General features: G+C 35.2%; 1 protein-coding gene across 4 annotated transcripts in view; it reads right to left on the reverse strand.

The window, feature by feature from the left end:
• Window positions 1-1,307: 1,307 nt before the first annotated feature.
• BRAF (B-Raf proto-oncogene, serine/threonine kinase) overlaps window positions 1,308-12,762 on the reverse strand; it is a 152,581-nt gene continuing 141,126 nt past the window's right edge. For 3 of the 4 annotated variants that reach the window (XM_065939221.1, XM_065939222.1, XM_065939219.1), the window contains 2 exons: window positions 10,508-10,661; window positions 1,308-4,462 (listed from right to left, as the gene is read on the reverse strand). In XM_065939221.1, the coding sequence (XP_065795293.1) occupies window positions 4,440-4,462; window positions 10,508-10,661 (177 nt within the window). In that variant the 3' untranslated portion in view covers window positions 1,308-4,439. The remainder of the gene's footprint in view (window positions 4,463-10,507; window positions 10,662-12,762) is intronic. The other variant, XR_010663675.1, reaches the window with a different exon arrangement.

The raw sequence follows: 12,762 nt of genomic DNA on the forward strand, positions 1-12,762 counted from the left end.
GTACTTCAGCCCCAAACTACAGCAATTTAAAATGTCCGTCACACATTTCTGTTATATAAAAGTTCCATGCTTTGGAGAACCTATGGGAGTAGAAAAAGCTTCTCTAGAAATGTCACTGAATTGTGATTTCAACCTATTTGCTCTATGTGATAAATATATCTGACTACACTAGGGATTATGTGCTTTAAAAAAATAATTTTGTTCACTGAAAATTTACTTGTGTTTTCTCTCATTTTTTAAATGTGATTTTGGCTATAAACACTTTAGTGCATTTATCTTTGCAGTCTAAATTGCACACTAAAAAATATTAACACAGCTGAGTTAGACCAGGGTGGCTGCTCTCTTCACAAATCACTGATTTCTGCTAAAATTTTAGCTTTTTTTTTTTTTTATTGCATCATGAAGGCACAGTAAGATCATTTGGCAAATTGTCAAGGTATTTTTCTAGCGCCTTACCTACACCATTTCAATGTATGATCTGTAACCTATTTGCTGTTTATACTCACAGTAAACTTTCTGTGTCTGGCTATGGTTTGTTTGTTTGGTTTGTTTTGCTTTTTAATAGCCTAATAGTTGGAATCACTAGTTTCAAAGTGCTGATATTCTAGTACTCCCAATGCCGGTTTGGACAAAGAAGAGAATCTTGAAAAATGGGTCATCATTCTACCCTCTTAACTGGGCAGTATCTCAATAGGAAAATCTGCATGTGATGAAGTTGTGGCTAACTCATTATGAAAATGTACTGTCTTGCTAAAAACCTACCGAAAATTAAAATTATATCTGTTAGTCAAGTGTTACCATTAACTATTTAATTTCATGCAATCGATTTAAGGTTAAGATTCTGATACGTACCCCTAAAACAGATTCTGGCACCACTTTCAACAACATTCAGATACTCTGAGTTACATTTTTCAGTATTACTGCTTAAATGTATAATGCCCTTTAGGACAAAAGGAGAGTGCTCAAATACAAGTATACATAAAAGTTAAAATCTTAGATCATCTTCATGTTCTAGAGCTCCTGACTTTTCATATCTTAAAATAAATAACTATTCATTACCTCATCCTGAGGAGGTAGTTTTTGAAGAGGTCACCTGAACCCTGCAGTGTGTTTCAAACTAAAGCTAAATGAGGTGTGCACAGGGCTGGAGAGGTGAATGTGCGGGAGGCGCAGATGAGATCTGAGGAGGGGCGGGCAGCAGCTCTAACATTGCCCGATGAGGAGAAGATGACATTGTGTGACAAAGAGCCGTGACTGCATCAAATGACAATCTAGGGAATATTTACAAAGTTTCAGGTTGACAGTGCTGAAGTCTTGAATTCTTTATTACTACACAATGCTCTTTGCCAACACTGACATAAATATAACATCTATCCTAAAGTATATGGGGTTTTATCTGCTAGCGTGCCCCAGCATGTCCTACCAGATCTCAAACACAATCAAGGACAGGATGTTAAGGAACCAGAATTTGACAGCTAGACAGAATCCTCTTTTAAGGTGCACATAAGTACAAATGATCACATTGTATTTTCTATTCACAAATCCCTTTTATAAATTGCTTTTTGGTCAATATTATTTCAGTGGTAAAAGTTTAGATCCTAGACTAATTTAATGATGAAAAAGTCCATCAGTAATACTACGTATTTTAAAATAATCTTCTTATGGTTGCTCTGAGATTTTTCAGAAGGCATAACCTTTCCTTATATACACTACAGAAGGCACTGCAGCCGCCTTACAGGAAAGACATAAGTACAGCCTCACAAGCTTGTCAGGGAAGCAGTCACATCCTATCCACACAAACTACTCATAAAGTGCTCTGCACAACGAACAGTTCCTCCTTGTATTTTCTTTTTTTTTTCTCCTTGTATTTTCTTAGAAGCTCAACATGCCTATCTGTAGTCTAAGCATCAAGAAAAAAAAAGAGGCATACAAAACTCAGGGGAAATTCTTTTCCATCTCATTTGTAAACTAGAGAAAAAAGAATCTGATGGAGAAAAGAAGAAAAAAGCAAAGCTAAAATTTTGTTATTTTTTGAGGGCACTACAAATCTCTCAACACCCTGAGCCTGGCTTCTGGGCACAGATTCATTTGAGATCAAATCTATTTCCCTTTTTCAAATCAGATAGCAATCTACTCTAAAACAGAAAGGGAAAAAGAAAGCGTTATCACCTTGAATTGTGAAAATGCCAGCGCTAAGCTTCCTCCATAACCAGCTCCTCCTGGGCAATTTCTGCCTGGCTGAGGGAGGGGGCCCTGCCTGAGAGCTCCTGGCTTTTCCCAACCACGGAAAAGGTAACACGAGCATGTTCATGTTCAAAAGCATCTATGGGGACAAATTTAAAAAGAAAAATAGACACTGCTTTTAAAAGAGAGGCAGTATTATGCACACAGATGCTCTTTAAATCAGCATGAATCATTTTTACAATTTCTGAAATTTGTAGGATCTTGCTCTACTCACCAAAGACTTAAGAACTCATTGTTTTTCAAACTCATTAATAACTTGAAGATTATTTTCCACTTTACTGGGGCAATCTTTTACAAATCCATGGAATTTTCAGTAGGCCCTCCTCTGAATGTAGGTATTGTAGCAAAAATAATGTAACGGCAGTAAGCTTTAGTAGGCTGAAAGACAGCAGGGCAATTTACAGTTTGAAAACTTCAAATAATTTCTAATTCCCTGATTTATAGGTTCTGCCTAATATTGTTCAGGTCCTTTACTACATAGCTTGGCTGGGCTGGGTACATTTGATTTGATTTACATTCCTAAATCTTGATAAGAGAGTCTATATTCATGGTAAGGGAGGTATTGACCAGGAACACATCCTAAGTCTCTTTCTTTGCTACTACTGTGATTTATGCCACACTTTAGTAAAGGCTGAGGGAGGTTATGATTAGGTTATATTCTCCATTTATAAAGATAAAGAAGGAGGTTCTTAATTATTCCACAGCAGTTCTTTACTGATGTTAATCTTTACACATCCTCCCTCAGTCCCAATACACCTAAAACTGCTCTATTTTCTGCCTGGGGAACTCAGCTGCCAAATTAACCAACCTTTTGAAGATCAGGCTTGGGAAAAAAGGAAGGAGGAGAATGAATGAAGATACCACCATTTTTATTTGAGGTTGCATATTCTAGATAAAAGACTAAGAAGATGTAGGATGTAGTGTAGGAGTAAGTTGGAAGAAACAATGAGATATTTAGTATAGATGTTAGTGTGGATCCAGCAAGTACCATTAATTTAAAAATTATAAATATTTGTCATTAAGCTAAGACTCCCCATATATTTAGGTAGAGAAAAGGGTAATTATCTTTCTTTAAAAGCTGCTTATGTAACAAAAATACAATTTTCCAGGATATATAATTCTAGTGGGAAGTAATATTATTTTATTCCAATTCAATCTGAAAATTATTTTCTTTAATAAAAATATAATAGAAGAAACTCAGAAATTAAAACTTGTACCTTACATTTAAATTACATAAATGTCTCACATTCAAAACTGTTATCAAGCAGTTTTGCAGGCTTTTAATTAGATACAGGCATTTTGTGCCCTGGACAAAGTAGCCACTTAAGTACTTGGTGACTGACTGGAAGAGCTTAGGAGGAAGATATCAATTGTATTTTCCTGAGAACTTGCTACATGGTGGAGAAAAAAAAAATCCCCAAACACTTGTCTTCATTGCTGGACCCAATGGGAAAAGAAGGCAACACGCGCCGCTTCCGGCCGGCCCGCCAGGCAGGGAGCCGCGTGAGCAAGGAAGCCAAGGCCAGAGCCCCAGCAGCCCAGGAAAAAGATGCAGCATTCCCTTTCCTCCACACCCAAACCGACCTCCTCACCTCTCACCCTCCTTTTAAATAACGTAGCTTCATTTTGGTAAAAATTTGTCAAGGACTGAACATGCACCACACAGGAAGGGCATGCTGCATTTTTGTTCCATCCCTCAGAAATGAACCGGTGGTGGCCAGGGGAAAGGGTTCCACAACACAATCCCAGAACAGGAAAGAGAACGAGGCTTGGTGATTGCGACTGCCCCATCAGACGATCAGTCACATACTGATCTGGTGGTTAGAAGGGCAAAGTTGACTGGCAGACTTCCCAGAGCAAATCTCCCAAGCTGTAGCAGCGGTTTCTTTCCATCATGCCTGACCATCAAAAGGTCAGAACTCAGGGTCTCTCCTCTTTCTTCCTGGGAGTGGGCAGACTTGTATACACGTGGTATTTGTGTTGAAGAAGAAACACTGGCAGCAGAGAATTCTGGTTCCTAAAACATTCTTCCCTCTCTTGTTGGATGGGAAATTTCCTTCTGTTCCATACCAGCTTATGCACTGAAAACTTTTATCTTTAAAAAGAGTTGAGGAACAGAACTGTGTTTTGATGTTAACAAACTGTACGAACACAAGACTTAAGAAATAAGAGTAGATGCTGTCATGATGGTGTGGCTACTTGAAGGCTGCAAATTCTCCTGTAGAGGGAGAACAAGAGCTAATTTTAAAAAAGTTATCTCAAATAGCCTAGAGACGCAGAAAAGTCTTGCTGAAACCTCACTGAAAGGTGACTACCTATGTATTACAGATCTAGCAATGACAGATCTGTCATCTAATGTCTAACATCGAATGTCTAACATCTGATGTCTAACAATGACATTAAATTTGCAGATAATCCCCCAGTTGGGTTTTACATGCTATGATTCTAATCAAGCTATAAGCAGTTCAAATGAACAAAACTTCTCAGAAACCAATGGTAAAATAATAAGGTTGATTTGTAGAATACTTTCCCCCCAAATTATCAACTCATTTTCATTATTATAATGCAACTATTAGGAAGGAAGAAGAAGGAATTAATCTCCTTTAGTAAAAGATAAAATTTATAGGTCAAATAATATGTCCACATTACACATTTGACTGAAGGACAGAAAATTCAGACCTCTCCCATTTGTAGTTCATTTTACCTTTTAAATTATCAAAAAATTACATATAGACACATGTCAATGAACATCATTCTCAGCATACAGATTTTTTTTTTTTTTTCGGCATACAAATTTTAAATCGCAAAGACCCTTTGAGGTATTATACTCTTTGAAGCTTACTGAATTTGAGGGCTTCAAGACATTATTTTTTTCACCAACTATTTTGTCCATATCTTCTACTCGAAACTAGAGATAGGTTCCTCTTATTAATTACACCATAGTTCATTTCTGGAAGTTGGCTAGTAACTGACAACTATCACAATTTAGTCAGCCGTAACAGCAACTTCTGATAAGGATCCAAGCAATCACTTATATGAATACACTATTTAAGTGAAGAATAATCTATCCCTTTTTAGATAGTTTTTTTGCTACTGATTTCAACTGGTTACTAGAGAACACTGGCATGTCCCAACAAACAACAGATTGCTAATGACTGGCTGAGAGAATCCTCCGATTGTATGCTGATAATATTAGCAACTATTCTAGTGTCTATTATAGTATACCAGGTGACTCCCTAAATACTTTAAACACATTTGCACTGCATCTGAGCCTCATAACAACTCTATGAAGTGGGTGCTATTACTTCTTAATTTACTGGGGTTAATTTACTTCTTAAAGCTGGGGTTTAAAGTGGTTAAGTAACTTGTCCAAAATTTCACAGCCAGAAAATGGCAGACCTGGAATGCATAGCCAGGCACTGATTCCAAAGTCAAAGGTCTTAACAATGAACATATTTTCAATAATGAATTTTCAATAATGAATAATCTGTTTTTCCATTCTGAATACTACTACTAACTAGAACTGCAGATAGTATTATTGTCTTTTTCCATTTAAGGATTCCTTTTAACAAACAATTAACCAAGGTATTTATTGTAAGTCAAAAGATCAAGGAAGGGTAAAAGAGTTTTTAAAGTTAAAAGAACTGGGGAGTTTGGCACTGACTGGAAAAAAAGCCAAATTACTAAAACCTTGGAAAGCAAAACATTTAAAGTAAAACCGTAAGAGGCTATTATGTAAACAGGGACTCTAGAAATATATAAACATTCTTATTACCTTTGCTTATGGTTTTAAGGTTGCTATTTTTTTTCAGAACTATTCTGATACATTTCTTTTTGTTTTGGATACATTTCTTAAAAGTAATTTTCAACAGTCTTATGAGTAGTCACCATATCCAGCAGAATCTAAAATTCCTCAAAGGAAGCCAATGTGAAAACAGGATTTGCTTAACAGAAATCTTTATAAAAAATGGCTAGAATTCATCTTTTAAATAAGAGAATATCAGAAAATGATAAACTCTAAGCTCAATTGTATATACCATGTTAAAAATAACTTAAAAAAAAAACTTAAGATGTTTCCTACTCATTTTTATAATTTGAACAGCATTCTACTTGACAAACTTAAGTATTAGCCTTAAAAATAAAATGACACAACCCCCGCAAAGCACAAAATCTTACTAACAAACTTCAAATCAAATAACAATAAAGCAAACTAAAGATCATGCTACCACAATCTACTGCTTCTAATGGAACAGTTGTTGATTTCATCATCAGACTTTAGGTTGGGGGTGGAGGGTGTGGGGAGGGGATGACAAAAAGAACTCATAGTTTAGGAATTTCTCTGGTGGTCCAGGGGTTAAGATTTCACCTTTCAATGCAGCGGGTGTGAGTGTGGTCCCTGGTTGGGGAGCTAAGATCCCATATGCCTCTTGGCCAAAAAACCAAAACATTAAAAAAACAAAAACAAAAAGAACTCATAGTTTAGGTATCAATAAAACTCCTTCTACATGTCTTTGAAATCACAGACAATTTAAGAAAGGACAGAGGTAACAGACAATAGATATGATTTTGGGAAAACAAACCTTTTTTCTTGCTTATTCTTCCTTGCATATCAGGAAATCTCTAAATCCCAACTTCTACTCTATTTTATTTGATGTAAGAGCCAAATCTGCTTCTGTGAAGTTATTTAAAATGAAACATCTAGATACTCTGACTTTTAAAAAAAATCTCAGTATATTAATTTAATTAACCAAAAATCAATCAGAGGTCAAAATGAAACTTTTTAAAAACCTCCTTTCTGGTTGAGAATAACCTAAGCTCTATTTTCCATTTGATTTTATTTAGGAAAAGGGCAGAGAACACTTGGGAAGACCCCAAGATTTCAGACACCTCAAATATCAAGTATTTGTTTATTTGAAAGCTAAGGACTTTACTAACTAGTTTTAAGATATTACTAAATGATCACCCTTAATTTCAGAGTTAAATGTATTTCAGTGACTGTTACACATATAATTTGATAAAAATTTCTTAAATATAAAATAGTCTAGGAAAAATCTAATGTTATTTTGTATACAAATATATCCCTGTTTTAGATGTAGAGGGGCAGTCATTTGAAACAAGAGTAAGTCCCATTCCTTCTTTGTGGTGACCTTTCAGGCAGTGTATAAAAACTGAGGAGCATCCTGGCACTGCCACACTGAACTTTAAAACTCTTAGATAGATAATCACAGAAAAGGCGCCGCAGAAGTGCTCGATGCTCGTCAAGTGAGACTGTAACTGGCCAAGTGTTTCTGTCATGAAATGTTTTCATAATACTTTAAAAAAAGGATAGATGATTTCCTTACATTTAGACTGATCCACCTGGCCAAAAGGCCAGATAAGCTACTGTGTTAAATAGTCACTACTTTAGAGAGAATGAGTTTAACTACTTGCTTAGGATTTAAATGGCTGGTACAACAATACAGTAATATTGAAAATAAACAAACCTGAAGTATTTTATTTAAATGCAGTGATCCCTAAGTTACTTAAAATCAAGAAGACAAACCTCATTCCTTATCACTGACTAGTAAACTTTTAAAATGTAAAACATTTTATAAAATGGCTGCCTTCTGAAGAAGGAAATCAATCAACTTTAATGAAAATATCCGAGGGTACAGGTTTTAGGAAAGAAGCTGTCAGTTGCAAGAGAGTGAACGTCTGTCCTTCTGTTTCAATTCCTTAGTCAAAAAAATTAACTCTATACATGGTTAGGAAAATGTTTTTCTTGTTTGAAGAACAAACACATCTAAAACTCAGTATCAAACAAACAGCAACAACAGAAAGGAAAACTACCATGTATCATTCTAATGCTTCATACTTCTCTGGATCCATGTTATTTAAATATTTCACCTGCTACATTTTTAATGTTCTCCCAATAACATTTCCAGTGGGCCCAATTTGGAAACAAGAGAATTACTATGCAACCCTGTGAAGGCATGTTCAAATGTCAAGGGATGGTATAATGAGTTTTCCAAGCAGTTCTAAGAGTTTAGCAATGCCCTCTGGCAAAGCAGACTGGTAAAGGAAGGAAGGAAAAGAGTCAGAAGCAGAGGTGGAGCGCTGGCTGGGTGGTGTTGGTGTGGGGGTAGTGCTGGGGGAAAAAAGAAGGTGAACAAAGACAGGAAGATAAAAGTGAATAAACTATGCTGGGAAATTATAAAAGAGCTCTATCAATAAAAAGATCCTTTGACTCTTGCCCAAACCTTTGAACATTCCACAGACCAAAGTCAATTTTGTAAAAACTTTGCTAGCTACATGCTTGCTGTTCAATTCATGAATAAATAAAACCCAGCTTCATGAATAAATAAAACCCAGACTAATAGTTACTAATAATCGCATCTTTAGTGTCACTGGAAAATTTAGAAATTGTGAATTTTGATGTTTTTGAATAAGTTACATTCTTTTATGATTTTCTTATTCTCATTTTTTAAAATACAAGAAATGTTCTTTTTCACTACTCTTCCTAAACTAAAAGTTATGAATAGATTTTTAAAAGCATGAATGGCATTTTTTATCTTAAGCTACCCAAATGAAGGACAAAAATTATGTCAAACTTATCAATGAGTGATTTCCCTGGATGAAATCTAACTTACTTAAAGAAATAAAATATTTCAAAACTTTATTTATGGTGTGTGTTATCTGTGGTACTTAAAGACTAAACTATTATTAGTGTAAAGTCTTCCCAATTTTCTCCTTTATTTTCAAGAACGGCATTTATGCAGAAACTATCTGTGTGCCGCTGAATAACCTTGAACTGTCAGCTATAATGAAAATCATCACAAATCCAAACTGAGTAAATGAAGGTGTATTTAAGAGGCTGGCTTTGGTCCCTAGGCTGAGTCTGAAGTTGAAACAGCAATGCTGCTTCTCTCACTTTGATTCCCAGTAAAGACTCTTGATTCACAGTAAGAATATACTGACTGCCACATTAGTTATTTTTTTTTATACAAGAAAGTGGGAGTCCTAGAAAGCACTAAACATACTAATTACACTGGGGAATCAAAAAAGAAAATAGCATTCATTCATAACAAGTGGACTCCTGTTGGGCAAAGAACATAAAGAGGAAAGATATTTTACAAGACACATGGATAACGTGATTGCTAACAGGTATCATGAGAGGTGAGTATAATCTAAGGCAATAATAATTTTTAAAAAATCAATTACTTAGTTGTTTGGCAACCACAGTTATCCAAAAGAAAACAAACCAACCTACAAGTTCTCAGAGAATTCTGCTGTGCTTTTTGGAAGGAAGAGGAGGCAATACTTTTGTCAGCAAATTTGACTTCTATAATGTGTGAAAGTGAAAGTGAAGTAGTGTCCCACTCCTTGTGACCCTGTGGACTGTAGCCCACCAGGCTTCTCCGTCCATGGGATTCTCCAGGCAAGAATACTGGAGTGGGTTGCCAGTTCCTTCTCCAGGGGATCTTCCTGACCCAGGGATCGAACCCAGGTCTCTTGCATTGCAGGCAGATGCTTTAACCTCTGAGCCACCAGGGAAGTCCCTATAATGTGTAAGACATCCTTAATATATAAGGAAATATTAACTAAAAACCCAAAGTTAAACTATGTTACTCATGTCAAACATGCCACTCCTCAGTAATATCTTTGGTTACCTACACCGATTATTTAGACTGCTGTAAAGGAATGAAGAAAAATTGTATTTTCTAAATTATTACAAAAAAAAATAGTTATAAGAAAAAATATTAATAAAAATAAGCTTATTCCATTCTGGTGATTCCTAATTAGACCTGGTCAGTTTACCTTCACTAACACAGCCTAACTCACCATCAGCTTCCCACCTGGCAACACACACACACAGAGTGCTGTTCCTGGAGCCCCTAATAGATGCGGGCTAGCTAATAGCAAAAGGTAGGTGAGGAAAGTTTAACTAAAGGTTAATGATTAGACTAACCAAGTAAACAAAACAAACTTGAAATGGGAAGTAAAGCCTCTGGAAAAGGTACTGTAAATTTCCAGCAATGTCTGTGAATTAAAAAAAGAAAAACATTCAATGTTGAAAATCTAATGCTAACCATGGATTTTACACTGGGGAAAAAACTATATCCAGATTTTAAAAACATCCATGTTCTTTTGTTCACCTTTAAAGAAAAAGAAAATCCTATTCAATTTAGCAAATATATAAGCAAACATATGTTCACTTTCTTTTGTCCCTACCCTCCTAAACACTGTCACTCACTCAGTTTGTTTCAGTGAACAGGAAACGTACCATATCCCCCTGCCTGAATGGGTGTTTTTGGAGAAGCACAAGCATATAGACTAAAATCCTCTGTTTGGAAGCCAGCCCGATTCAAGGAGGGTTCTGATGCACTGCGGTGAATTTTTGGCAATGAGCGGGCCAGAAGCTCAATGGAGGCAAGAATCTAAAAAAAGAAAAAAAAAAGGAAAGAAAGAATGAAAATGTAGATGGTGTTAATCTTTAAGAGTCCCATTATACTTTATAAGAAAGTGTATGAAATCTTACATTGTTTTTACTGTAATCCCAAATGCCTAGAACATACTAAAGAAACATACTTTTCCTTTAAAAGAAGAGAAAATTATCTATTACATCTTTTATTCTCTATAAACTGAATGAGAAAAGAAACCTGTAGTTAGTTTTTATTTACATCTTATAATTTTAGATCATTTGCCAGCCTTGGAATAGTAAACAACAAAAAATTTAAAATCAATTATATACCTATTTCTCACAGACCACAAGTCCCTTATGGGAAGAAGATGGAGCATAAATAATTAAAGCACTATATGACTTCATAAACAGAACCATTAGAGCAACTCATTCTTTAAAGAGATTTAGTAATGGGAAATATCTTTCACACATATAATTAAAGATAGATAGGGCCCCAATGACCCTAGTGCCACAGGAGTGAGAACTGACAGATGATGACCCATGAGTAAAAAAAAAGACAAGAAAACTCTACAAATAGACACCAATAAACAAAATGTAGAAATTCAGCACATTTTTAAGGTACAAAGAAACAGGTTATGACTCCTGAAGGCATACAGCATGATAACACATGAAACATACATATAAAGAGCTTGGCACAATGCCTGGCATATAGAAAGTACTCAATAAAACTTTAGCAGCCACTATTATTACTACTATGATTATATACTATACAGTAGTATTATACACATTATATACTACATTATTATTATTTTTCTGAACTACCAAAAGTTTTTTTTAAAGTTAAACGAAATCTGTATAATGATTAGTATAAGAAGGCAAAGAAGCAAGCGTTGTTACAAAAATTTTAAAACTATAACACACAAGTACAAATTCAAATAATACAGAAAAGTATAAATCGTACCTTCCAGGGGTAACCACTGTTAAAGAGTCTATACTTTCTTCTGGACCTTTCCTATGCATAAACATGCACATATGAAAACAGAGCCCAGCCCCACCCTCACCACCATTTAAAATGGTATCACACTACACATTTTTCGGCATTCTTTCTTTTCCCCTCACTGATATCTAAGCCATCTACAGAGACACCTTGATCTTTATGTCTTTAATTTTTCCTATTACAGTTAACAATCTAGTATCTATCTGGATACTTGGAAGCAGATTCTGTAGCATAGAGTATATATCTGGGAGTGGAATTACCAGAGCAAAAGGTGTATGTATTTTAAGTTTATGGAGTCTACCAAATCCTTTCAAAAGGTCAAACCACTTTACATCCCTACCAAAAAAATTTAAAAGAAAAGCTCTTCCTCACTTCCCAACATTGTTCCCAATGCTGAATATATTGTTAATCTGAGAGACAAAAATAAAAATGCATTTCACAGTTGTGACTCTGTATTTTACTGATTATCACTGAATTCCTAACATCTAGTGCCAAGTTCATTCACCATTTGCATTTCTTTTGTGAATCACTAGTGCATATTTTTTGTTCACTTTCTGATTACCTTTACTTATGGATCTGTATAACATAATCACTCTTTATTATACATGCTACAATTTTTTTCCTCAGTGTTTATCTTTCAATATTGTTTTTACTATACAGAGATGTGAAATGTTTAATGTCATACCTGCTAATCTTTTCCCTGATAACTTCTGAATTTTGTCTCCTGCTTAGGAAGCCTTTCCTACCTTAAGATTGTAAAAATCATGTTGTAGTTTTGTTTTTTACATGTAAACCTTTAGCCATCTGAAATTTGTGTGTGTATGGTGGGAAGAGAGATCTTATAATGAAAATGTGAAAAAAGTACTTAAAGTGGCAGTGTTTAATAATCTGGAATATTCATATATGGACTTCATTTTCTAATACCATGAAAAGAGTAAAATATTATTTATGTTTAGAAATATGACCATTTTGTCCCTTTTAATACTATCTGAAAAGTAAGCCTAAGCATATAATCTGTATTATTAATGTACATCAACCACGTTAAGCAGGGGGGCCTCGCACCTGGGATGTGAAAGGAGAACATGGTGCAGAGCCCTGTTGACACTGGCCAACAATACTG

Source organism: Muntiacus reevesi, chromosome 6 (genome assembly GCF_963930625.1).
Source record: "Muntiacus reevesi chromosome 6, mMunRee1.1, whole genome shotgun sequence".
Lineage (NCBI taxonomy): Eukaryota > Metazoa > Chordata > Mammalia > Artiodactyla > Cervidae > Muntiacus > Muntiacus reevesi.